This window comes from Emiliania huxleyi, assembly GCF_000372725.1.
Source record: "Emiliania huxleyi CCMP1516 unplaced genomic scaffold EMIHUscaffold_28, whole genome shotgun sequence".
Taxonomy (NCBI): Eukaryota; Haptophyta; order Isochrysidales; family Noelaerhabdaceae; genus Emiliania; species Emiliania huxleyi.
In genome coordinates, this window is record NW_005199926.1 from 871,265 (window position 1) to 896,177 (window position 24,913).

Here is a 24,913-nt window from a genome sequence, read left to right on the forward strand (position 1 = left end):
CCTGGACCGTTGCCGCTGCTGCCCCAACCCCTTAGCGAGGCCGAGCAGCAGCGCAAAGGTGCCGGCGATGAGCAGAAACATGAACCACGACGGCCACATCTCTGCCGCCGCGGCCAGGACCTCTGCGTCGCGGGAGAAGAGACGCCGCAGCGAGCCGCCGGCGAGAAAGGCGAAGAGCGAGTAGCCGCACACGGTGGCGATCCCGACGCCGACGCCAATCGCCGTGGTGCGCCGCGCCGCCGCGACACGGCCGGCGCCGAGGTGGCCGCCAACCCGCGTTGGTCAGCGCCGTCGAGAGGCCGATGGCGAGCATGAAGAGGCACGGCTCGAGGCTGTAGCCGACAGAATAGGCTGAGAGCGGGATCGTTCCCAGCGCGCCGACGCGAAAGCAGACAGCCTCCCAGAAGAGCCACTCGGTGAGCGAGAAGAGGGAGGCAACAGAGGTGGCCAGGAAGTACCTCCACGCTTTTCGGTCGAACAGGACCGCTCGCCCCTCCGCACGCGGCCAGGCGGCGGCGGCACGCGGCACCCGCCATCGGATGAGGGCAACGAGGACAGCAGCCATGACCGAGAATGTGATCTTGCGAAGATCCTAGTGGCACAGTCTCGGCAAGAGGAAGGCAGGCGCGGTGACAAGAACTGCTCGCAAGGCAGTGAGTCCGACCCCCACAGCGTTGCCGGCTCCGAAGTTCTGCGGCGCGATGGTGTCCATGGCAGAGAGCGGTGCTGTGAGGATCATGTAGCCAGCCACGTTGAACGTGAGCACGCCGAGGCGCGAGGGTCGCAGCGGCGAGAGGCGTTGCGGATGAAGCTGCGTGCCCGATGCCGATCTGCATCACCGTCAGCGCCGTCACAGTGAGCTTAGCGCCGTCGACTAGGGCGATAGGGAGTGCATCACTTGTACTTGTGTATGTAGCTCTTACGTACATTCACTGCTGACGGGGTTTGCGATGAGGAGCGATCCTCCTGCGCCTCAGATAGCCGCTGGACCGGCAACAGCAACACTGGTGGCACGCCAGCACACCCACCACCCGCCACTCTCACGCCACCAGCACCACTCTCACCTCTCGCCCTCCTCCGATGCGCCTCCCTCGGCAGCTCCGACGCCCGCGCCCGCAGCCGCCTGCGCCCCCTCCCCCCACGGGTCCTCCTCGAGAAACCGCTTAGTCCGCCGCCAGCGCCTCCACCTCCGCCTCGGTCAAGTCGCCCTCCGAGGCGTTGAGCAGCGCCTCGCCGCCGCCTGCGCCGCCGCCGGCACGCTCCCGGGTAAGCTCGGGTAAGCTCGGGGAAGCTCGGGGAAGCTCGGGGAACCTCGGGGAACCTCGGGTACCTCGGGGACTCTCGGGGACTCTCGGGTAATCTCGGGGACTCACGGGCCTTCACCAGCACGCTCCCGCAGCGCCCGCGTGCGCGCCAGCCGGCCGTAGTGGGCGACGAGCGCCTGCGGGAAAGCTCCGAAAAGGCTCCGAGAAGGCTCCGAGAAGGTTCCGAGAAGGTTCCGTAGTGGGCGACGAGCGCCTGCAGGAAGGTTCCGAGAAGGCTCCGAGAAGGCTCCGAGAGGGCGGCTGCCGGCCGAATTGCGAGCGGCGGCGCCGCGGCGACAGAGGACAGACACGTTGAGCGACTCGGCTATATCTCGGTTATATCTCGGGTGATCTCGGCTATATCTCGCCGCGGCGACAGACACGTTGAGCGACTCGGCTATATCTCGGCTATATCTCGGGTGATCTCGGCTATATCTCGCCGCGGCGACAGACACGTTGAGCGACTCGGCTATATCTCGGCTATATCTCGGGTGATCTCGGCTATATCTCGCCGCGGCGACAGACACGGCGACGTGTTTGGGGGGGTGCTAAGCCCGTGCATGCACATGTACATGCGCATGTCCGCTGGGGAGACTTTCGGGAGACACGTTTCGGGGTATTCGTTGCGTGTGCGTGTGTAGCCCTGCGTGTGTGTAGGTAGGTAGAAAGGTGAAGAACAGCCAGGCTCGGACTGGACACCAACGCGGTATGGGTGGACGCCGGACAGATGATGACGACACGCACGAGCGACACACAGACACAAACAAGCTCACATGTGTGTGCGGCCCCCCATTCGCAGTAGCCACCTGGCTGTGAAGGAGCCAGCGCAGCCACATTCCGAGGTTAGCCGCTAGTGTGAGATGCCGCCCGCTGCGAGGCCGCCGCTGCTGCAGGAGGCGCGGCTCCTCCCCGGCCACAAGGGCTCCGTCAACGTTGCGCTCTTCAACTCAGACGGCAACTACTGCCTCTCGGGCGGCGACGACCGCCGCATCTTGCTGTGGAACCCGCGGCGCGAAGAGGCGGCAGAGCCGATCAAGACGTACACGGGGCATAACGAGCGCGTGCTGGGGCTGGCGGTGGCGCACGACAACGGCAGCTTCGCCTCGTGCGGGGGCGACCGCTCCGTCTTTGTGTGGGACGTCCCTTCCGGCCGCGTGCTGCGGCGCCTGTCGGGCCATTCTCAGCGGGTCAACGCGGTCGCCTATGCCGGCGAGGGCTCGTCGCTGCTCGTCTCGGCGTCGTACGACACGACGGCGCGCTGCTGGGACATGCGCTCGCGCAACGCGGCCCCGGTGCAGATTCTCGAGGGGGCCGCCGATTCGCTCAGCGCGGTGGCCGTCTGCGGCGCCGAGATCCTGACTGCGTCTGTGGACGGCGTGCTGCGGACGTACGACGCTCGTGCGGGCTCGCGCACGGCCGACACGCTCGGCGCAGCGCTGACGCACGTGGCCCTGTCCGGAGACGGCCACTGCGCCTTGGCCGGCAGCCTCGACGGCTCGCTGCGGCTGCTCGACCGCTCCAACGGGACGCTGCTCAACCGGTACAGCGGCCACACGAACCGTCAGTTCAAGCTGGGGGCGTGCCTGTCGCACGACGACGCGCTGGTCCTCTCGGGCTCCGAGGACGGCTCTCTCTACGCGAGCGGCTGCCGACGAGGAGGCAGCCGCTGCTCGCGCGACCAGGCCGCGGTGAGTTGTGAGGATCTGCCGCCCGTAGGTCTGGGACCTGGTGGAGGCGCGGCTGCAGGCACGCATCCCGGCCGCGCGCGGCGCCGTCACGTCGGTGGCGTGCGACCCGCGCCGGCTCGAGGTGCTGACCGGCTCCCACGATGGGGCTGTCAAGCTCTTCACGCCGGGCTGATCTGTAAGACATTTTCGAAGATCTGCTCTACCTCTAGTGATTTTTACATTTCCACTCGGCCGGCCCCGGCCCCCGCGGACACCGACACAGCCAACACAGCGCCACTTTTTTTGCCCCCGGCCCCGCAAACCACACAGCAGCGTCGTTTTAGATGATGCCCCCGAGCGCAGAGCCACGGGCGTGTCGGCGGCGGGTGCGCTCGGGTCGCGCACGCCACACGTGCACGTTGCGCGTGCGCGACCCGTGTACTGACTTGTGGGGGTTGTGTCGTTAAAGCGTGCCTCTTAGTAAAAACACGAGAGACCGAGTCCGACCGCTACGCGCTAGCCAGGGTACCGCAGGTCTGAGAGCTCTCACCTTGCTCCAAGCGGAAGCGCCTCCCCCAGCGGCAACACCGCCTGCATTTTCTGCAGGTGGCTTCAGGGAAACACGGGTCACCTCCCGCCCCTCCCGCCCCTCCCGCCCCTCCCGCCCCTCCCGCCCCTCCCCGCACGAGCGCCCCTCCCCCCTGCCGCCTCGCCAGCCTCCGCCGCCGCCGCCACCGCCGAGACTGCAGCCGGGGCCGCTGCGGGCGGCGAGGCTGTGGCTGGCGCCGCCGAGGGCGCTGCCGAGCCCGAGGCTGCCGCTGCCTGCTGGAAGGCGCGGATCATGCTGCGCAGGCCATGGTTGGGGATGAGCGCCTGTTCATGGTCGAGGGCGTGATGAGACGCTGCCCGTCTCTGAGATCAAATTATATTATAGGACGCTGCCCGATCCAGTGGGGAGGGCGGGGCCTCGGCACTACAGCCTCGGCACTACTTGCGGGGCGGAGGGGGAAAGGGCGGCGGCGCCGGCAGCGAGCGACGGGAGGGGGGGGAGGCGAGGGCGGGAGGGCGGCCGGCGGCGCGGAGGCGGGGAGGCGGGAGGCGGAGGGGGGCGAGGCTCCGAGCAGCGCGGCGGCAGCGAGCGGAGCGTGCCTTCCTCTCGAGGGCGGCGCCGGTCTTTTGCGGGGCGACATCTCGCGACATCTCGGCGACATCTCGGCGACATCTCGCGACATCTCGGCGACCTCTCGGCGACATCTCGGCGACCTCTCGGCGACATCTCGGCGACATCTCGGCGACCTCTCGGCGACATCTCGGCGATATCTCGGCGTGCCTTGCTCTCGAGTGTGGCGCCCGTCTTTGGGGACGTGTCGTGCATCGCGAGCCAGCGCTCGATGGCACACCGCTCGTACGTGTGCCCGTCCACCTGCGGGCAATCTCGGGTCAATCTCGGTCAATCTCGGTCAATCTCGGTCAATCTCGGTCAATCTCGGTCAATCTCGGTCAATCTCGGTCAATCTCGTGTAATCTCGCACGTGTGCGCGGCAGGTGGGCAGAGGTGGGTGGGTGGGGGAGGGGGGGGGAGGGGAGGCAGACGTCTCCACCAGAGTCATCTCGGGTCATCTCGGGCCATCTCGGGTCATCTTGGGTGATCTCGGGTGATCTCGGGCGATCTCGGGGCGGCGCAAGACCAGAACGGACCTCGGGCGATCTCGAGTCATCTCGGGCGATCTCGAGTGCTCTAGCGGGTTGGCGGCGCGCCGTCAGGACGGGGTCTTGCATCAGCTCGCACGAGATCGGGCAGGTGTACTCGTCGGGCACCTGATGTCGGCTCATCTCGGCTCATCTCGGCTGATCTCGGCTCATCTCGGCTCATCTCGGCTCATCTCGGGTGGTAGTTTCGGGTGGTGGTCTCGGGTAGTCTCGAGTACTCTCGGGTGCACTCGGGTCATCTCCCCATTGACCTCCCTCGATCTCCCTCGATCTCGGGGGCAGGGCACCGGCTCTTGCTCCTCGTGCGGCGGCGCCTCGTCCGCCCCGGCTCCAAAGCCTGCCACTCCCGCCCTCGCCGCGTCGAGACGCGCCTAGTACCACACCTCCAGAGTACCGAACCCAGTGTGGGTTCAGTCCCGTGGGTGGTGCGGTAGTGCTCTCGCCGCGTCGAGCCGAGCACTCGCCGCAGCCGCCCTCGCCGCCTCCGCCGCCGCATCCTCCTCCGCCTCCGCCGCCGCCTCGCTCGCCCTCGCCGCCGCCGCCCTCGCCGCCTCCGCCCTCCTTGCCGAAGTGCAGGCCGCCTCCGCCGCCGCCGCCGCCGCCTCTTCTGCGGCCCTCAACTCCTCCCTCGCGGCCGCCGCCGCGGCCGCCGCGGCCGCCCTCGCCGCCTCCGCCTTCGCCGCCGCCTCCCTCTCCGCCGCCTCCCTCTCCGCCCTCGCCGCCTCCCTCGCAGCCTCCCTCTCCGCCTCTGCCGCCACCCTCGCCGCCTCCCTCTCCGCCGCCGCCCTCTCCGCCGCCTCCGCCGCCTCCGCCCTCTCCGCCGCCTCCCTCTCCGCCTCCCTCTCTGCCTCTGCCTCCGCCCTCGCCGCCTCCCTCTCCGCCGCCGCCCGCTCTGCCGCCGCCGCCGCCTCCGCCGCCGCCCTCCCCTCCGCCGCCGCCGCTTTGGCGGCGTGACGCTTCGCCGCCCGCCGCAGCCTCTCCCTCGTGTCGCGCGCGAGCCGCAGCACGTCCGCGCTCGCGGCTTCTTGGTGCGTCTCGAGCGCCGCCCTCAGCTCCTCCAATGCTCCGCCCTCGACCGCCGACCGCAGCACCGCGTCGGCGACTTCGCGCGCCGCGGTGGCGGCGGCCGCGGCCTTCTGCCGCTCCTGCGCTTGCGCCCTCCGCTGCTCCTCCTCCCGTCTCGCGTTGGCAGCGGCCGCTTTTGCGTTGGCCTCGGCCGTGGCTGCCGCCTCAGCCTGCGCCCGCGCGCGGGCCTCAGCGAGCCTCTTCTGCTTGGGGGCAGGCTGGAAAGGCGCCTGCGACGCTGCCTGCGCCATCCCGGCATCGTAGAGGTAGGTCACCGTGTCCATGTCGTTGATGTGTCCAGCGATCAAGTCCGAGGGCCCAAGCCGCAGGACCTTGGGCGGATACCCCGTCGAGAGACGGGTGCCCGCCGCGCAGCCGCCGACCTGCTCCGCCACCGCCTCGAGGAGCAGGTCGAACGTGGCGTGGCTGCTCGGAAGCTGGATCGTGCTGGTGCCGCGCGGGTGACGCAGCCGGACCGTGAGAAACTGCGCCATTTGTCGAGGCTATCACCACCAGACGGCGTTGGCTTCTTTCTTTTTTTGAGAGCGCCTTCGTTGTAAATAATAGAAACCCAATGAGCGGCGTACCTGGTTGCAACCCTTGTTCCGCACAGTGCTGTGAACGAGCGGCAACCAACAGCTCTCAGGACCTTAGGCTGAACAAGCTTTTCCTCTCGCACCCCGTCTCTTTTCCTTTCCTTGATAAGTCTTTTCTCCCTTCTCTACAGCACCCTCTCTTTTCCTCTCTCTTTTCCCGGGGAAACCATCAAAATTTCCGGGCTCTGAGCCGAGTCCGAGGCTGGTTTGGGCCCAAAATCAGCCAAATCGGCAAAATTTTGCGGGTATACCTGGTCAGCAAAGCCTACGAGGGGTGGTGGAACCACATGTCACGGCTACTGCCGGCTCGACCCCACGATACCGGTAGCCTCCGAAGGCTGACTTTGCGGCACCATCATCGGACGATGTCGACGAGTTGGGTCGCTCTCGCGGTAGCCACAGATACTAGTATCATCGGCCATGCGCCAGCCATGGCCGCAGGAAGCGCGGGGGAGGGCGCTGGGAGCAACACACGGAGCTCCGTTGGAGAGACCGTTTTCAAGATTAGCGTGTCAGAGTGAAATGGCACACTAGCCATCACGAGCCGCCGCGGATACCGCGAAAATAAAGTCGGCCAGACCAGGCGGATGTGAGGGCAAATGTGTTGACACAACATGTGGAAAAAATAAATAAATAAAAACGGACACCTCTCTCTCACATGGGTAAACACACCATTGTAGGTGTCCAAATTTGGGGCGGTGAGGCCGCGTAGGAACCCCACCTGCAGGGACCCCATGCCCAACCCTGTACGCAAAAGACGAAGCACCTCCACCGCTCCCAGAGAGACCAAGAGAACCTCCACTGGTGTACCTCTTGTCTGTCACCCTGCTAACCTGTAACCACGCGCACGCCTACATCCCCTGCGCCTCGAGCATCTCGAGCACGGCCATCGCGTCCTGCCGCGCCATCAGCTCGTCGATGCCCGCCTGCTGCAGCTGCTTCGCCTGCCGCCAGAGGCGCTTGAACTTGCGGATGTTGTACTCGGCCTCGCGCACGGGGTCCTCGTTGCGCGGGAAGGTATCAAAGTAGACGTGCCCGCTGAAGTCGGTCTTCTGCAGCCAGCGCACGAACTCGAGCGCCATGTGCGGGTGGACCGAGCCCAGGATGAGGCCGTCCTCGGCGCCGAGCCGCGTGTAGCCGTCGTTCAGCTGGATGCCGAAGAGCTTGCCCCGCGAGCCGACCATCGCCGCGCTCTGCGCCGGGTTCTCGCCCGCCGCGAGGCAGTGGCCAAAGTCGATCGTGAGGCCCATGTTGGGCCGGTCGATCTCCTCGACGAGCAGCAGCGCGGCGCCGGTCGACGGCACGGCGAAGAAGCGCGTGTTCTCGTCTGTGGGTTTGAATTCGAGCGAGACCTTGATGTGCGGGTAGGCGTCGCACACCTCGCGGAACGCGTCGACCACCCGTTGCCACATCACGACGTGGTCTGCCTGGTGCGCGTAGTCGTAGCCGTCGTACGCCGACCACACAACGAGCTCCGTGGCGCCGAGCGCGTCCGCCCACGCGCAGCCCTCCTTGGTCAGCTCGATCGCCTGCCGCCGCATGCCCTCGTCGGCGTTCGTGAAGCCGCCCGCCTGCATGCTCTTCGGGTAGCGCATGCAGACGGCGCCCGCCTTGAGGCCGGCCGCCTTGAGCGCGCCGCGCACCTCGTCGTGCGTCAGCTCGCTCAGGTGCTGCGGGTAGTTGAAGTCGAGAAGCCCCAGCCCGCGCACCGTGCCCTGCCGCGCCACCCAGCCGAGCACGCCCTTGGCCGAGTCGCCCTCCCAGCGCCACGCGCCGTCCTTCATCGAGTTGAGCCGCGACGCAAACTCAAGCGGGAACGGCTCGTCGTCCTCGGCCGCCGCCGCGCCGCCGCGCAACCCCATGGCGCCGCCGCCGTGCTGCGCCCCGCCCAGCACCTCCTCGCACTGCGCGCGCGTGGGAAGGCTGGGCAGCGCGCCGCGCTGCGCGACGGCGACGGCGCCCGCGGCGGCGGCGAAGCGCATGCACTGCTCGTGCGGCTGGCCCTCGGTCAGCGCGAGCGCGAACGCCGCGCGGAACGAGTCGCCGGCGCCGGTGGCGTCGACGACGCGCCCTCCCGGGATCGGCAGCGCGCCCTGCCGCACGACGCGGCCGCCCTCCTCCAGCAGCAGCGAGCCGTCGCCGCCGAGCGTCACGAGGATGTTGCGCGCGCCGCGCGACTGCAGGCTCCTGCCGGCCGCAAGGATCTCCGCCTCGCTGCCGATGGCCATGCCGGTGAGCCGCTCTAGCTCCGTCTCGTTCGGGCACACATATGCGACCTCCCGCAGCAGCTCGTCGTCGATCGGCCGGTCCTCACCGCCCACGTCCTGCAGCACCGGCACGCCCGCGGCGCACGCGGCGCGCGCGACCGCCAGGTTGACCTCCTCCGGGATCTCGCGCTGCAGCAGCACCGCGCTCGCGCCGCACACCAGCTCCTCCAGGGCGGCCGCGCGCTCGGCTGTCCAGCCCGCGTTGGCGCCGGGCACGACGATGCTCGATGCGGCGCCGTCGGGAGTGAGCATCACGATGCCCTGGCCCGTCGGCAGCTCCGCGGAGTGCGCGCAGCGCGAGACGTCGACGCCGGCTTCTTGCAGCGCCGTCCGCATCGTCTCGGCGTAGCCATCGTTGCCAAACTCACAGACCAGCACCGCCGGCCGGCCGGTGCCAGTGGCCAGGCGCGCGGCGGCCGCGGCCTGGTTCGCGCCCTTGCCACCGACCGCGACCGATGTGCACGGACTGCTCGCCATGACGGTCTCCTCCTTCTTCGGCAACCTCTCGACCTCGATGGTGATGTCCACGTTCAGCGAGCCGACGACGACGAGCGGCTTCGTAACGCCGTCGCCACCGCCACCACGGAGACCCAGAAGAGCGCCAGGCTTTGACGCGATCGCACTCGGCCTGTGATCGGCTGCCGCGAGCGCGGAGAGCACGACGAGGGCCGCGACGACGCCGATGGTCATGGTGATATGAGTGGTGACAAAAAGGCCGGGAGCCGCGAGCGCCGGGCTGCGAGCTCGCACGGGAAACTCTTTTCTTTTTTGCGAGTTTGGTTTGAGTGAGAAATGCGGGGGCAACGTGTCGACCTCTCTCTCTGGTGCACCACGGGCCGCGACGGCTGCTGGCAGCAGGCGCGAGGAGGCAGTGTGCCGGCACAGTCGAGCCGGAGCATCGGGTTCTTGATGCTTGTGGGGTCGAGTTTGACCTTATGTGGCATAATATGCAACAATAGTGCTATGCTATCTCCCGGCTTTTTGAGATATGAGCCCTCAAAGTCCAATTATGGTTTACTGGTGACCATAGTACCGTCTGTCCGGTTTGCGTTTCTTCAAACGAAACACTTTAAGGTCTCGACAATCACTAAGCTGCTTATGTGGCACCGCAGAGGCTCCCTTGGGGATGCTTGAGGCCACCCCAACCACTCACGAAGCCTTACGTGGGCGTATTCAAATCTACTTTTATGGTTTACCTACATTATGCGAGTAGGGAAACTGGCTATAGTGTTCCACCCGAACGCAAACAGCTCCAAGCAACGGGTAGAGGGAATGGCTGAGCGGCGCGCGCTGCCACGTGCAGCCGCCCTCCCTCGCCGACGAGCGCGCCGAGTGGGCAGCGGCCCTTGACGGGGTGCGATACCAGTGGCCCACGGGAGTCGGCAAGCTCCCAGGGTAGACCCCCGATACAGGGTAGACCCAGGGCAGCCCGATCGGCATCATGCCCGTGTGGACGCGCGAGGCGGCATCGCTGTGGGTGGAGCAGTGGCAGACGTCCTTTGTTGGCGAGGAGGCGTTCGTGTCGCACCGTGCGGCGCGGATCTCGCTGGTTGACATATGGCCGCGATGTACCGATCTGGCAGGAGGTCGCACACCTGCCGCAAAGCCAGAGGAGACCGAACACAGCTGAACAGCTCTCTCTCCGCGGGTCGGCTCGAGGCGGCGGGCGTGCAGGAGCTAGTGCATCGCGTCGCTCGAGCTCCTCGACGCCATGGAGCGCCCCCTCCGCTCGCGGCCGAGGCGCCGAGCTCGAGGACTAAAAGAGATGGCCACGCGCCACGGCGCACGGGAATTGTGCGGTGCGGTAAGGTAAATTTCTCCACACACACAAAGTGATGGGGCAAGGGGGGGGCAACCCTCGCAACTCCACACCCGGAGGGCCCGCTGCCGCACAGGGTTGCCGGAACCAATGCGAGGAGCTCCCCACACGGCATTCTAATATTCTAAGAGTGCAAGGCCCCCGGCGGAGGGTGCGGTGCCTATGTCTGACGGCTCCTGGGAACACTGCCGAGTGCGGTGCGGAGCGGACCCCGTCTGAGGTAAGGTAAGGTAAGGTAAGGTAAACTTCTCCACACACACGAGGTGGTGGGGCAAGTCTGAGCACTGAGGTCCTGAGCGAGCTCGCGTGTTTTTCTTTCATTTATCTCGCGTTCATGTCGAACTCGTGGTCGCGCGCGTGTTTGCGCACGTTATCCCGTCGTATGCGGCACACCTTGACCCCTTCGGCGTCACCGGCCCTTTGAATCTAGTATCTACCAGTCGCCTCGGTCCTCGAGCTCAACCTCCACTGGCGACAGGAAATCGGCGGCCTGCGCGAACTCTGCAAAGCTGAACGTCGCTGCCTCCTCCTGCTTGCCGAGGTGTGCTAGAGCCCGCAGCACCTCCTCACCACTGGGCTTCATTGCAACCTCGGCAAAGGCGAGCGGCAGCTCCTCGAGCGAGATCTCTCCACGCCCCGAGGTGTCGACCCGCTCGAAGGCTACGCTGAGCGCATTCATCTCTTCGGGAGTGAACAGCGTCTCAAGCGCAGCAGGCTCAGCACGCACCCGAGCACGTGATTCCCGAATCTGCCCAATCCGCTCCGCCAGCGTTCGGTCGGCGTCAGCGAGCTCGCAGGGCGGCAGCCCTGGCTCTCCGACGCCCGACGGGGCGAGAGCGTCGGGTGGCATCTCACTATAGAAGCCGCAGCGAGGCGTGCCGCTCACCCACTCACCGTCGTAGCGACGGGTGTGCGCCTTCTTTTCCGCGTCGTAGTAAAAGTAGACGCCCTCGCCTTCCCTCTCGTCCTCCACCCACGTGCCCTCAAAGTGGTCACCGTTGGGCAGGTCGAGCACACCAAAGCCGTGCCTGCGGTTGTTGAACCACTCGCCCTCGTACACGCCTGCCTCCGACCGATGCGCCCCTTTGCCATGCCTGACCCCCTTTTGCCACGAGCCGGTGTACGTCGCCCCACCGTCTCGATAAACATAGGTGCCCTGCCCGTGAGGCAGGTCGCCCTGCCAGTCGCCCGTGTAGCGCTTGCGCATTTCGCCCCTCACCTATACAATACATGCAGTCGGTGGCACAGGACGCGGCACAGACGGGGCACAAACGCCAGGCTACAGACACGCCTTCACCCAAAGCGTGCCCTTGCCATCCCTCTTGCCTGCCACAAAGTCGCCTATGTAGCGGTCGCCGTTTGGCCGCTCGAGCGTTCCCCGGCCCTCCCACAGGCCTCCCTTCCAGTCGCCGCAGTAACTTCCCATTGGCGCATAGCTGGTCCCGCGCAGCTTCTTGGTGTAGAAGACGGCGCTGTGCGCACCGTTGCGCGTCGCGGTGTCGACAGGGGCGCAATCGGGCATCGGGCGGACCCCGTGAAACGACCGCGGGGGGCCGGGAACATTTTTTTCTTTTTTCGAGAGTGCTTTCAAAAAGAAACAGAGGGGTGCCTTGTCGCAGTCACACACACACCGCACCGCACCGCACCGCACCGCATTGCTTGCGCGCACGCCCACCGCCCCGCCTAGGTGGGAAAGAGCTGAGGGAGGGTGTAGAGGATGTAGAGTGTAGAGCGCTGTAGAGCTGTAGAGTGCTGGAGAGCGCTGTAGAGCTGTAGAGCTCTACATCCGCCGCGTCGTCACGCGGAATTCTTTTTGGAGTCTGCTCCGGGGTTCGGACTTTTTGCGGGGTATGGTATGGTAGGCTCACGCAACCCACCTCGAGACCATACCCCCCCGCCTGCTGACAGACCCACCCTCCCGGAGACCGGGGATGGGCGGTCAGGACCATACCCCCCCACCCTTTGGCGACCATACCATACCCCGCAAAAAGTTGGAACCCGGCTTGAGCGTGTCGACGAGCCAAGGCCACTTCAAGCTCGCTCGCAACCCTACTGGTCTGTCATGTCGATCGAAATCATCGACGACGCGGGGCTCTCGTCCTCGACACGGACCTGCCGGACGTGCGGGCAGCTCGGCCACTATGCGAGGAACTGCCCATCCAAGCCGCCTGAGAGTACGCAGAGCTGAAGCACACACGTCGCCGCCGAGTCGCTCGCGGCCCTCACGCGCAACGCCCTCCGCCCCCCACAGCGCGCGAATGCCGCATCTGCGGCGAGGTCGGCCACTTGCAGCGGTTCTGCCCCAATAACCCCAGCGGCGAGGTCAAACCTGGCAAGCCGGGCAGGCGCAACGGCGGCGCTACGGGGCGGCGCTGCTTCAACTGCGGTCTCTTGTCCTAGAGCTATCAGAGGACCTTTAGCGAGCCGCGCATCGCGTCACCGCCGGGACCCGGCGTCGCTCGCACGGGTGGTAGGGCCGGGGTTTGAGGTGCCACAGACCTCACTGGATAGTTTCACCTCTTCTTGGCGGTGCGTCCGGCGGTTCGCGAGAATGCGGTGGGAACGCGCCGCGTCTCACCGCTCCTCGGCCGTGGCCTAGGCAAGCCGGGCCACCTCTCGGCGGACTGCGAGTTGCCGCCTGGAAACACCGCGTGCTACAACTGCGGCAAGCCAGGTGCGGCGCACTCTCTGCGCCCGTATGCCCGTGGCCATCGGCACTCGGACACCGCGGCTTGACTGTAGGGCACAAGTCGGCCGACTGCCCGGCACGCTGAGGGTGGCACGCGGGGAAGAAAGAGCCTCGAGCATAGCATCCCCTTCCAAACACCAAAGGCAAAAGCGGCAATGGCGGCATCGCGCTCCGAACTGGCGTGTTGCTTGTGCGGGCTTACGTGGGGGCGCGGCGAGGGTGGGCGCGGGGGCGGGGCGCGCGCATGCCATGTTGGGGGCGCCCCGTCCCCGCGCGTGCGCCGTGAGGCGTGAGGTGTGCGAGAGATTCCTGTCATTTGAGGAGGGGTTTTTTTCGCACACAACACACAAGTAACACGTGAAAAATAAGAAACAAATGCGAAAGTTAACAATGTGGCTTAGGGGGACAGGAACGCGACTCACGCTTCACACTCACGACAACACGATCCACACGTCGACTCGCGGCTATAAATACCGGGAAGCATGACTCGCTCACAGGTACAGCAGCGAGACGTCCCTACCGGAGTCGTGCCACGCGTCGCGAAGCGCCTGCGCAGCGGCTGCGCTGATGGCGGGGCTCGTTAGCCAGAGCTCGTCGATGGGGGCGTCGGGGTGTCGGATCGCCTCTGCGAATGCCGCCGCGGTCGCGTCCCCCTGCTGGTTTCCGTTGAGGCGAAGCACGCGGACTGTGGGCGCCTGCGCCAGTGCCTGCGCGAGGGCGATCCCGCCGCGGTCGCCGATTTGGTTGTGGGCGAGGTCGAGGGTGTGCACGCGCGCAGCGGGCAGCGTGGCAGCCACGGCGACCGCCGCCGCATCACCGAGCCGGTTCTGGAAGAGCGAAAGGTTCTCGACGCCCGCCTTGATGAGGCGCGTGACCTGCGGCGCGTCCCCGTCGCCGAGCTCCTCCCAGCCCAGGTTCACTCGCTTGAGGCAGCCTGTTGTCGTCGCCACGCTGTCCTCCACAATGTGGTCGAGCCAGCTCAGGCCCACCGCCGGGTCGATATTCGGAAGCGGCCGCTTTTCTCCGTGACAGGGGGCGGGCGTGACCGCGCCCGCGGGCGGCGAGGGCCCCTGCAGAGTGACGTCGCCAAAGAGGGGGAAGGCCGCGGAGGGGGCGAACAAAGAGAGCACCACCATGTCGAAGGTGAAAAAGAATTTTTGTGCGCGCAAGATACGCCGCGAACGTACCAAGCGAAGAGCCGAGCGGAAGGAAGCCGGGGAAGACGACTCCGAGGAGGACGAACCAGTGGAACTCCAGTTGTCAGCCGTCACGATGCACCCGAAGGGGACCCCAGCGCCGGCATCATCCGTGGAGGCACAAGTGTTCGAAGAGAGAGAGAGAGAGAGATTTTTAGCAATACCAAACAACTCTAACACTCACACGTCATTTGGAGCCTGGAGCCCTGTGTAAGAGAGAGTGGACCTGAGCAACGATATGACTGGGCGGCAAATGATAGCAGTGGGCGTCAGAAGACTCGTCCTTGCTCGAGGAGAGCTCGATAGACTCGAGGGGCCAGGATATGCAGCAAGGAGGGCAGAGCTGCGCCGAGCAGCGAGAGCAAGGGAGCGGCAGGCGGCGGCGCCGTCGCAGGACGAGGCAGAGGAGAGCGACGCGACAGAGGAAGAAGCGACAAGGGAGACCACGGCGGGAAGGGGGCGACCGCGAGGTGGCACGAAGGTTGAAGCGAGAATCGGAGAAGGACTGCGAAGAGAGATAGGAAGAGGCGGACGCCCAAGGGTGGGCGACGGCTAGCGCACCACACCCCTCTCCTTAAAATCCCTGTGTGGTGGCGGCGTGCCGTCCTCCCATCCCTCCCTTGGGTTGTCCGTTTTCTTTCTTTTCTTTCTTACGCCGCGAGGAGGACGGCCGAAAGGCGAAAGAAGCCGCGAGAACAAGGGACCGGCAGGCGGCGGCGTCGCAGGACGAGGCAGAAGAGAACGACGCGACAGAGGAGGAAGTGACAAGGGAGAGAACGACGAGAGTGGGACGACCGCGAGGTGGCATGAAGGTTGCAGCGAGAAGCGGCGAGAGACTGCGAAGAGAGATAGGAAGAGGCAGACTCCCTAGGGTGGGCGACGGCTAGCGCATCACACACCTCTCCTTAAAATCCCTGTGTGGTGGCGGCGTGCCGTCCTCCCATCCCTCCCTTGGGTTGTCTGTTTTCTTTCTTTCTTTCTTTCTTTCGTGTGTGTGTGTGTGTGTGTGTGTGTGTGTGTGTGTGTGTGTGTGTGTGTGTGTGTGCTGTGTGCGTCTCATTCACTCATACATACTCGGGGGGCCGTTCTATCTTCACACGGCCATCGCAGAGCAGGTTGTGAATGAGCTTGCCTGTGCGGCGAGGGCGGTCGAGTGCACGGAGCTAAGTGCCTCGCCGTCCTCGCGGGAGTCGCTTCTCCCGTGGTGTACCTCTGTGTTAGTGCCAGTGCGCGCCAGTCCCGTGCCTAGTGTCGTGCGAGGGAGTTTTGTTGTAAAATTTGTAGTGCCAGTCCGAGCCAGTCTGCTGTGAGAGGGGCTTCTATAGTAAAATTCTATCTACCAGTGAAGACACGGTGCGCAACAAGCTCTCCAAGCGGCAGCACGACGAGGCGAGCCGTCATCATCTGTCCAGCGTCCACCCATACCGCGTTGGTGTCCAGTCCGAGCCTGGCTGTTCTTCACCTTTCTACCTACCTACTGGACAGTGCCGACGGGACGCGGCTCGGGAGGCGACTCCCGCGAAGGCACGGCTGGCATCCGTGGCGTGGGGCCCGCCTCCGAAAAGTCGGGAATGGCTCTCCCCGCAACTCTATCGCTAACACGCGCGCCCCACCGAGACTGTGGTGGGCGCGCTGCGGCCGCACGTCTACCTCCGTCATAGTGCCACGACGTGCGGCCTAGATTTAGCACACGCGCCTCAGCTCGCAAACACTCACCCTGTACTCCCAGCGCCAGTGTTCGTTTGTGCCCGAGGCGACTTTCTGAAAATCACGATATCCCCCCTATTTAAAAAAACAAAGACACAAGCCAAATTCCAATTGGCAAATTAAACAAAACACAAAATACCGTAGAAACCCCAAAAAACAGGCGGCGACGTGTGGCAGGAGGCGAGCACAACTTCCAAGGACGCACGAGCGAGAAGCAGCACCATTGGTTGGACGCGAACCCGGAAGCGAAGCTCCCGATCCCGCGCCGAACCCCCCGCCCCCCCTAACCAGACTCATTGGTTGGACGCGAACCCGGGAGCGAAGCTCCCGATCCCGCGCCGAACCCCCCATCCACGTCAATCGCCGAGCGCGCACATGCCATCCTGGTAATGAGCACAGGACCGTGGCGTTCCACGTCATGGATCTAGTAGCCTGGGCCGCGCACTCGTTTACCTGCGCTTGCGCCGGACTTTCACCGGTCTAGGGTTTGGCACCAGGATGAGGCGGAGGGTGTGGCCACTGAAGGCATTTTTCGGCACCCTCAGTCGGCGGTCGCCTATGGTGCAGGGTCAAAGTCACGGGCATTGAGTCTCGTGAGGGTGAAGCGGCTGGCTGCACACCTAGTTGTCGTCGTCGCCGTGGCAGGTACGGCCGTACTTCTCGAAATCGTAGAATTGCTGGAGCTCTTTGAAGGAAGGAGGCTGGTGATGGATGCAGCGCTTGGTGAGTTCGCCGGGCATGAACTCGTCGCGGAAGTGATACGCGGAAGTGTTAGTGATAGTCGCGAATTGGATCGTGGCAGTGTACTTCTTGTCGGGGCCTTCTTCCATGTTCGCGGGAAGGAATGTTGCGTCGGGCTGGACGTAAACGTCCTCGGTCTTCCACGTGAAAGCGTCGGGTTCGACGAGAGTGTAATATCCGAGCTGGTCGTAGAAGCTAAGAACGGCGGCCGCGGCGGGGAAGGGGGTTAATGGGACGGATAGGTGGGAGGTGTCACTTGCTAGGAGGCGTGGGCGCACCAGTATCCGCCGGTAAGAAAGCCACCCCAATTGTACTGTGTGGCGTCGTTCACCAAGTTATTCATCATGTCGAGCACGAGCTGGCTCTCTTTCGTCCCAACCTCTTTGTTCATCTGCATATTCATCTCTTCGAGGTAGTCTTTGTCGGGGCAGTTGCCAACCCAGTTTGTGGTTGACCACGGAGCGGTCTTGATGACAATGTCAGGGTGGCGCAGCGCGCCAAGCACATTCTTGGTTGCGCTGAAGTTTGTGAACGCGTGCGCGTTACCTTCGGGGGGCGTGTAATCGCAGATCGGCGGACCGTCGCAGTCAGCCATCCAACCTCCGGTTTCCCAATCGAAGGTGCAGCTGGCCTCGCAATCCTTGCTCGCCGCCTGATACACCTCCGGGTGTTGGATAGGAGAATAGATTTGCTTCCAGTAGTTTCCCATCATCATGGTCATATTCGTGATATTGTTCAAGTAGCTCTGTCCGTGGACCGTTGGTCCCTTGGTTAGGTTTATGATGTTGTTCGCATCGCTGTGCAGCACGTCGTTCAAGGCCGACAGGGTTCCAGTCACAAAGACAGTCGTCACGCCACGGTCGAGCGCCTCCTTGTAGTACTTTGTTGACGTTGGCCGCGTTATCCACGTTGCGTCGATTGGGCCTTTGCAAGTGGCCGGGGTGCACTCCGGGACTCGCTTGCTCAAGTCGTACGCGTCGACGCCGTAGTTTGCTGACCCGTTCAGTTCATTCACGTGCATCGGATAGTAAGGCAGGTCCTCAATCACTCCTGCCAGCATGTCTGCGGCGCGGCTCAAGGGAGTGTACTCCTTGGTTGGTTCGGGTTTCGAAAGGCCCACCTTGACGTCGTGCATTCCGAGCAGCGAGAGGAGGCGAAGGAAGTTGTTGCCGCCAATCAGACTGTTGGTGGCGTCCCCAGTCCCGCTGATGATCATCGTGTCGAGTTTGTACTTCTCGCTCTTTGCTAGCAGTATGGCCACCGTGACGTCTGGGCAACAACAAGGCATCTCTTAGTCAACTTATGCGCGGGATGCTGCATCGGGCGGCGGGGGCGGGGGAAAGTGGGAGCCGCACCGTCGACGTGCGCGTCGGTCTCCCAAATGACCGGGATCCTCGACGAGCTGCCGCATTCGTTAATCGTTGGCTTGAAGGCGTCGTGCTCGGGAAGGTCGAGCGAGGCAAACGTCGTTGCGCGCGCCGGCAGCGCATCCTTGGTCGGCATGGACATCCCGAGGGCGGCCGCGGTGTAGCCCAGCAGTAGGGCGAACTTCATGATCATTTCGTTTGTGGAGAGGTTCGCGTCCTGCAGAGCAGACAGAATGGGGGCCGCCCGTGAGAGGGGTGAGGCAAGGCGCCTGCATTGGTCGGAAGTGCGAACAGCTATGCGCGCATGTGTGGGGGTCTGAAATGAGAGGGGGAGTGACGGGGGGCACAAAGCTCCGACATTGAGCCTGCGGAGGGCGGCGCAATGAGGGAGCGGACTCAGGCCCATGTCGCGGGCGACAGGCGGGCGAGTGATGCAGGCGACGACGCCGGAGAATAAAGAGGGCGAGGGCGAGGGCGAGGGCGAGGGCGGGGGCGGCGGCGGCGGCGGCGGCGGCGGCGGCGGCGGCGGCGGCCAGTGGCGGAGTGTTGTGCTCTTGTGCCCCCTTTGAAAGCCGAGCACGTTTGCGATGGCACTTTGCGATGGCCATGTCGCCCTCGCCCTTGCGCGCGACGACGATGGAGGAGAGCGAGTCGGGGACGGAGGTGCCGGAGGAGAGCACGATGGTGCCCATCACGATGCCCGGGATGTTGAGGATGCAGCCGACGCGCGTGGACTGGTGAAGATGAGCACGCAGGCCAACTGGGGGGATGGATGAGGCTTGCGGTGGCGAGGCGGGTGGATGGAGGGAAGTGGAGAAGGGTGTGGCGAGGGGGTTGGCGGGGAGGGCGGTGCGGGAGGAGGTGGTGGTGGGGAGGGGGGAAGGGGTGCGAGGTGGTGTGTGTGGTGTGTGCAGAGTCGGCCGGCGGTGCGGCGGCAGCGCACGTGATGAGGATGCAGATCCAGGCGACCGACATGCCGAAGTTCCACGTGAACCAGTACTTGCACTTGTCGCGCATCGACTCCGGCATCGACAGCTTGAAGGCGGAGATGAGCGGCCACCAGAAGGCCTTTTGGAGCTTGCCGATGCACTTATACGACGAGGAGGAGGGACTTAGTCTGGAACAACACCGTACGATCTTCTGGTCGAGAGCGAAGAGGAGGAGGAAGAAGAGGAAGATGACGGAGAGGATGCAGAAGGAGAAGTCGCACAGCACCGGGAACTTGGTGATGGCGAGGGTCTGGGCGGGGGGGGGGGGGGGGGAGGGGCCTTGTGTGTTGTGCTCTTGGGCCCCAGGCAGGGGGGGTTCCCCACGTTGGACGCCGAGCACGTTTGCGATGGCGATGGCCATGTCGCCCTCGCCCTTGCGCGCGACGACCATGGAGGAAAGCGAGTCGGGGACGGAGGTGCCGGAGGAAAACACGATGGTGCCCATCACGATGCCCGGGATGTTGAGGATGCAGCCGACGCGCGTGGACTGGACGCGGCAACCTGGAACTCGTGCCGGACGATCTTCTGGTCGAGAGCGAAGAGGAGGAGGAAGAAGAGGAGGATGACGGAGAGGATGCAGAAGGAGAAGTCGCACAGCACCGGGAACTTGGTGATGGCGAGGGTCTGGGGGGAGGGGGGGGGGGCGTTGTGTGTTGTGCTCTTGTGCCCCAGGCAGGGGGGGTCCGCACGTTGGACGCCGAGCACGTTTGCGATGGCGATGGCCATGTCGCCCTCGCCCTTGCGCGCGACGACGATGGAGGAGAGAGCGAGTCGGGGACGGAGGTGCCGGAGGAGAGCACGATGGTGCACATCACGATGCCCGGGATGTTGAGGATGCAGCCGACGCGCGTGGACTGGACGCGGCAACCTGGAACTCGTGCCGGACGATCTTCTGGTCGAGAGCGAAGAGGAGGAGGAAGAAGAGGAAGATGACGGAGAGGATGCAGAAGGAGAAGTCGCACAGCACCGGGAACTTGGTGATGGCGAGGGTCTGGGGGGAGGTGGGGGGGGAAGGGGCGTTGTGTGTTGTGCTCTTGTGCCCCAGGCAGGGCGGGTCCGCACGTTGTGGACGCCGAGCACGTTTGCGATGGCGATGGCCATGTCGCCCTCGCCCTTGCGCGCGACGACGATGGAGGAGGGCGAGTCGGGGACGGAGGTGCCGGAGGAGAGCACGATGGTGCCCATCACGATGCCCGGGATGTTGAGGATGCAGCCGACGCGCGTGGACTGGGCACGGGCCACCTGGAACTCGCGCGGGATTTTTTTTTGTTCGAGAACGAAGAGGAGGAGGAAGAAGAGGAAGATGACGGAGAGGATGCAGAAGGAGAAGTCCCCCACCCCCGGGAACTTGGTGATGGCGATGTTCTGGGCGGGGGGGGGGGGGGGGGCGTTGTGTGTTGTGCTCTTGTGCCCCAGGCAGGGGGGGTTCCGCACGTTGGACGCCGAGCACGTTTGCGATGGCGATGGCCATGTCGCCCTCGCCCTTGCGCGCGACGACGATGGAGGAGAGCGAGTCGGGGACGGAGGTGCCGGAGGAGAGCACGATGGTGCACATCACGATGCCCGGGATGTTGAGGATGCAGCCGACGCGCGTGGACTGGACGCGGCAACCTGGAACTCGTGCCGGACGATCTTCTGGTCGAGAGCGACGAAGAAGAGGAAGAAGAGGAGGATGACGGAGAGGATGCAGAAGGAGAAGTCGCACAGCACCGGGTACTTGGTGATGGCGAGGGTCTGGGGGGAGGGGGGGGGGGAAGGGGCGTTGTGTGTTGTGCTCTTGTGCCCCAGGCAGGGGGGGTCCGCACGTTGGACGCCGAGCACGTTTGCGATGGCGATGGCCATGTCGCCCTCGCCCTTGCGCGCGACGACGATGGAGGAGAGCGAGTCGGGGACGGAGGTGCCGGAGGAGAGCACGATGGTGCACATCACGATGCCCGGGATGTTGAGGATGCAGCCGACGCGCGTGGACTGGACGCGGCAACCTGGAACTCGTGCCGGACGATCTTCTGGTCGAGAGCGACGAAGAAGAGGAAGAAGAGGAGGATGACGGAGAGGATGCAGAAGGAGAAGTCGCACAGCACCGGGTACTTGGTGATGGCGAGGGTCTGGGGGGAGGGGGGGGGGGAAGGGGCGTTGTGTGTTGTGCTCTTGTGCCCCAGGCAGGGCGGGTCCGCACGTTGGACGCCGAGCACGTTTGCGATGGCGATGGCCATGTCGCCCTCGCCCTTGCGCGCGACGACGATGGAGGAGAGCGAGTCGGGGACGGAGGTGCCGGAGGAGAGCACGATGGTGCACATCACGATGCCCGGGATGTTGAGGATGCAGCCGACGCGCGTGGACTGGACGCGGCAACCTGGAACTCGTGCCGGACGATCTTCTGGTCGAAGCGACGAAGAAGAGGAAGAAGAGGAGGATGACGGAGAGGATGCAGAAGGAGAAGTCGCACAGCACCGGGAACTTGGTGATGGCGAGGGTCTGGGCGGGGGCGTTGTGTGTTGTGCTCTTGTGCCCCAGGCACGGGGGGGGGGGGGGGCGCCCGGCACGTTGGACGCCGAGCACGTTAGCGATGGCACTTGCGACGGCCATGTCGCCCTCGCCCTTGCGCGCGACGACGATGGAGGAGAGCGAGTCGGGGACGGAGGTGCCGGAGGAGAGCACGATGGTGCCCATCACGATGCCCGGGATGTTGACCGCCATGAGGGTTGCGCCGGCGACGTCCCTCGGGCATCTCTTCAGACCTCCTCGATCGCCTCGGCGAAGAAGTCGTCGCAGACGATCGCCTCGGCGAAGAAGTCGACCGCCAGGAGGGAGGTGCGCGCCAACCGCCGCCGTTGTTCAGACCCCGGGGGGGGTGGGGAGTCGAGGGTCTCCTGTGTCTGTCGGTGTCATGCGCGCGCTGTGGGTGTCTGTCGGTCGGTGCGTTTCAGCATCTATGCGCGTGCTTGCGCCGGCAAACCTACACAAGCAGAATGGGCGGGGCGTCAGAGCCGGCCGGGCGGAGCGGGCGGAGCGGCGTACTTGCGTGAGCATGCGAGGCCGGAGGGGGGGCAGCCCTCGCGCCGCGAGCGAGAGCGCGCATCGCGTGGCGGGGTGAGGTGAGGGGGCGGCGGGTTCCGTGAGCAATAGGCGTCGCGGGGGTCTAGGTGTGCAGCTTGCGGCGGCCAAGTTCGGGCGCAATGCGGCGCGGGAAACGCGAGCGGACGAGGAAAGTGGCGCTTGCCTTGACGATTTGAGGCGGATTCGGGGGGGACGAGAGATTACGCTGTGGGCAGTCGTTTTTTTTTGGTTTTATTTTCAATCAAAAAGAGCGCCTTCAGCACTACTCTATCGAGGTCTCGCCAGATTCAACGCAGCGGCCCACTTGTTTGGTACATCAGGAATCGCTCCGAATTCGCCGCTTTGGAATCTTCAAAGTTGTTTTTCACCGGCATGAACAAGTTGATTTCAATGATCCATAGCTTACCATCCCGGTCCAGGAGAAAGTCCGCGCCCATGAGCCCGAATTGGCCTTTTGCCGAAGAATTCTGCTGTCGGCGCAGCGCTTCGAGCAAACATGGCTCTGTCCACTGCGTGAGCTCTTGCTCATATGCCTCGCGGATCGCGGTGATTGTTTGCTCGTCAGTCGTCGCTTCTGCTGGAGAAATCAAGCCCCAGCGGCCCCACCCTATGGGAGACAGTGCTGATGGATGAGCAGCAATGTACGAGAAAATTTCCTGGTGGTAGCCTCCTCAGGCTCCTCACCTTCTTGGTAAGAAAGGTAGTCGTACTCTACAAGAAATAGGGTAAAGTGCAAGTCCCGCCGGACGGCAGCGAGCGGCGCTACCTCCAGATCTCGGAGGCGCGCGCGGGCAAGTCGCTTGGCCGCGAGACCTTCTTCGCAGTGTCGTGCACCGAGAGCCTCGAGGGGCTAATGACGCCGCGCATCGAGCTCAATCGAAAGCTCGAGCCGCTCTCGCTGGAACAGGCGCACGCGCTGCTCATGACGATCGAGCGCGCGCCGACGATCGGTGGGCTGGGAGACCGTGCGCTTTCGAGCCTCGCAGATGCCACCGCGCCCGAGCTGGGCGTCTCGTCCCTTGAGCTGCTGAGCGTCGCGAGAGGGGGGCAAGGCGGCTCCTCGAGCTTCGAGACGCCTCAGAAACCATCGCTGCGGCCACGGCCCGAGAAGAAGCCGAGCGCTTCCAATCCGTTCGAGATGATGGGGATGCAAAAACCGCCGCCGAACCCCTTTGGCGGCGGTTCGAGCGGCCCGCCCAATCTGCTGGACATGCTCTTTGGGGGCGGCCTCGGGATGCCCACGCGTGGCAAGCGCAGCCGCGGAGTCCCCGCAAGCTCAGACGGAGGCCCCTCGCGCCGCGCCAGGAAGGCTACGCCGCCGCCCCTCTGAGGGAACACACCCGTGAAGCCGCACCGGTCGAGAGACCGTCGAGTTGGGTCTGAAGGTTGGGCGAGGAGAGGCGATGGCGATGGTCGGAAAGGGGGGGGTGAACTGAGATGGTACCAAAGCCACAGCTGCAGTGCAAAAAGATGTGTGAAAAGAATTGACTTCTTGGCCGAATGCGGAATGGCCAAGGCGGCGAGGCTCACAAACACAATAGCACATCACGTACTTTGGGAGAGTCTCAGTCTCTCTTGAGCTCCCGGCCTGTCAGCTGTAGCAGCGTCTCGGGCGAGCGGTAGAGGACGAGGATCGTCTCGTAGAGCTGCGCCTCGCGCAGCAGCGAGCCCTCCCGCCTCGCGATGGCCACCGCCTCGCACAGGTCAAAGACGTCGCGCGTGTGCGGCATCTCGTCGTACACGAGCTGGTAGCGCGTGCCTGATCTCAGGCAATCCCGGGTCGCCTCGGGCCATCTCGGACAATCTCGCCTTCCACGAGCCGGTAGCGCGTGCCGCCGAGCACCGAGCGGAGGAGTCGCGCGATGCCAAAGACGACGACGGAGTAGAAGGCGACCACGCCGCCGGCGAAGAAGTGCGAGCCGGCCGTGCCGCCCGCGAGCCGGTCTGCGACGACGATGACCTGAAGAGATTCGTGAAGCGGAGACATCGCTGCCTCCGTCCACGCTGGGCTACTCACACCCCGCGCTTCTACGCTCTCCACTGACCTGCAGCCCGCGCCCCTTGCGCGCTCCGAAGGGCGACTCGTCGTCCTTGGCCTGCTGCAGCGCCCACCACTGCTGCGAGTCCCTGTACTCGCTGCTGTTGGTCGAGTGGAGGACGACGGACAGCTGCTGCATCGTGTGCCTAAACGAGGACGCTGTCGGTCGAGAGAGGAGACACGCGGACACCGCGACGCACAGCTGCATCGTGGCGTGCCACGCCATCTGCACCGAGTCGCCTACCAGAATCGAGAGGCGCGCTCACCAGAGAGCCGTCGGGCGCGAAGAGCCGCCTGCGCCGAGTTTGCCGATCGCGCGCGCTGGCTGTTCCGCCACCGCCGGCAGCCGCACGAACTTTGGGAAGAGGCCGCCAACTTGGATCTCGACGTCGACCTACAGGGGACAGGCGCCGCCTCAACGCAAGGCGGTGAGGCGGCCGCCCGCCTTGAGCCCTCGGGCGTCAACTGCGCGGCCGCGGGCGCCAGGCTCGGACGCGTTGAGGGCCACCGCCATTTCGCGGCGCTGCTTGCTGCTGAGCACCACGGAGCGCGAGAGAGAGACGCTGGTGGTGCCGCCGACGGGCAAGCGGCGCGTCCACTCGACGGCTGCCTCCAGGCTCACCTATTCACCCACAGTAAACAGCTCTCGTGGGGGGGTGAGGCCAACTCGGCGGCCGCCTCCAGGTCTAACCCCTGCGGAG

At 65.0% G+C, this 24,913-nt stretch overlaps 8 protein-coding genes across 8 annotated transcripts; 2 read left to right on the forward strand and 6 right to left on the reverse strand.

The window, feature by feature from the left end:
* Positions 1-31: 31 nt before the first annotated feature.
* EMIHUDRAFT_207164 (hypothetical protein) lies at positions 32-929 on the reverse strand (the record flags this gene model as incomplete). The annotated part of the gene is made up of 4 exons (XM_005776450.1): positions 32-120; positions 274-592; positions 665-811; positions 924-929. 4 exons carry the CDS (start codon positions 927-929, stop codon positions 32-34), a joined length of 561 nt encoding a protein of 186 aa, XP_005776507.1.
* Positions 930-2,141: 1,212 nt separating this feature from the next.
* On the forward strand, positions 2,142-3,200 carry EMIHUDRAFT_450678 (hypothetical protein). Its single transcript, XM_005776451.1, has 2 exons — positions 2,142-2,941; positions 3,021-3,200. Exons 1-2 carry the CDS (start codon positions 2,165-2,167, stop codon positions 3,162-3,164), a joined length of 921 nt encoding a protein of 306 aa, XP_005776508.1. The 5' UTR covers positions 2,142-2,164; the 3' UTR covers positions 3,165-3,200.
* A 5,031-nt stretch (positions 3,201-8,231) lies between these two features.
* EMIHUDRAFT_64930 (hypothetical protein) lies at positions 8,232-9,299 on the reverse strand (the record flags this gene model as incomplete). Its single annotated transcript, XM_005776452.1, has 1 exon — positions 8,232-9,299. A coding segment is annotated over one exon (1,068 nt), but the record flags the coding sequence as incomplete, so codon positions are not given.
* Positions 9,300-11,305: 2,006 nt separating this feature from the next.
* EMIHUDRAFT_46315 (hypothetical protein) lies at positions 11,306-11,845 on the reverse strand (the record flags this gene model as incomplete). The annotated part of the gene is made up of 2 exons (XM_005776453.1): positions 11,306-11,642; positions 11,718-11,845. Coding segments are annotated over 2 exons (465 nt in total), but the record flags the coding sequence as incomplete, so codon positions are not given.
* Positions 11,846-12,490: 645 nt separating this feature from the next.
* On the forward strand, positions 12,491-13,164 carry EMIHUDRAFT_64934 (hypothetical protein; the record flags this gene model as incomplete). The annotated part of the gene is made up of 3 exons (XM_005776454.1): positions 12,491-12,602; positions 12,680-12,814; positions 13,028-13,164. 3 exons carry the CDS (start codon positions 12,491-12,493, stop codon positions 13,162-13,164), a joined length of 384 nt encoding a protein of 127 aa, XP_005776511.1.
* A 2,956-nt stretch (positions 13,165-16,120) lies between these two features.
* EMIHUDRAFT_354643 (hypothetical protein) lies at positions 16,121-18,345 on the reverse strand. The gene is made up of 4 exons (XM_005776479.1): positions 18,117-18,345; positions 17,040-18,030; positions 16,641-16,956; positions 16,121-16,576 (listed from the first exon to the last, which is right to left on the reverse strand). Exons 1-3 carry the CDS (start codon positions 18,319-18,321, stop codon positions 16,641-16,643), a joined length of 1,512 nt encoding a protein of 503 aa, XP_005776536.1. The 5' UTR covers positions 18,322-18,345; the 3' UTR covers positions 16,121-16,576.
* An 856-nt stretch (positions 18,346-19,201) lies between these two features.
* EMIHUDRAFT_450681 (hypothetical protein) lies at positions 19,202-21,897 on the reverse strand. The gene is made up of 7 exons (XM_005776455.1): positions 21,710-21,897; positions 21,294-21,336; positions 20,923-21,222; positions 20,552-20,851; positions 19,807-20,108; positions 19,442-19,741; positions 19,202-19,367 (listed from the first exon to the last, which is right to left on the reverse strand). The coding sequence occupies exons 1-7, from the start codon at positions 21,843-21,845 to the stop codon at positions 19,219-19,221; spliced, it is 1,530 nt and encodes a 509-aa protein (XP_005776512.1). The 5' UTR covers positions 21,846-21,897; the 3' UTR covers positions 19,202-19,218.
* Positions 21,898-23,646: 1,749 nt separating this feature from the next.
* On the reverse strand, positions 23,647-24,752 carry EMIHUDRAFT_435558 (hypothetical protein; the record flags this gene model as incomplete). Its single annotated transcript, XM_005776456.1, has 6 exons — positions 23,647-23,933; positions 24,008-24,134; positions 24,220-24,358; positions 24,403-24,452; positions 24,522-24,606; positions 24,679-24,752. Coding segments are annotated over 6 exons (643 nt in total), but the record flags the coding sequence as incomplete, so codon positions are not given.
* Positions 24,753-24,913: the final 161 nt, after the last annotated feature.

Excerpts from the sequence above, each read along its gene's own strand:
- EMIHUDRAFT_450678 (XM_005776451.1), top strand. The coding sequence starts at position 2,165 with ATGCCGCCCGCTGCGAGGCCGCCGCTGCTGCAGGAGGCGCGGCTCCTC. Across the intron at positions 2,942-3,020 it reads CCGAGGACGGCTCTCTCTAC|GTCTGGGACCTGGTGGAGGC; the intron begins GCGAGCGGCTGC and ends TGCCGCCCGTAG.
- EMIHUDRAFT_354643 (XM_005776479.1), bottom strand. The coding sequence starts at position 18,321 with ATGATCATGAAGTTCGCCCTACTGCTGGGCTACACCGCGGCCGCCCTC. Across the intron at positions 18,031-18,116 it reads GACCGACGCGCACGTCGACG|ACGTCACGGTGGCCATACTG; the intron begins GTGCGGCTCCCA and ends GTTGTTGCCCAG. Across the intron at positions 16,957-17,039 it reads TTTCTTACCGGCGGATACTG|CTTCTACGACCAGCTCGGAT; the intron begins GTGCGCCCACGC and ends CGCCGTTCTTAG.
- EMIHUDRAFT_450681 (XM_005776455.1), bottom strand. The coding sequence starts at position 21,845 with ATGCCCGAGGGACGTCGCCGGCGCAACCCTCATGGCGGTCAACATCCC. Across the intron at positions 20,852-20,922 it reads AAACGTGCTCGGCGTCCAAC|ACCCTCGCCATCACCAAGTA; the intron begins GTGCGGACCCCC and ends CCCTCCCCCCAG. Across the intron at positions 19,742-19,806 it reads AAACGTGCTCGGCGTCCAAC|ACCCTCGCCATCACCAAGTT; the intron begins GTGCGGACCCCC and ends CCCTCCCCCCAG.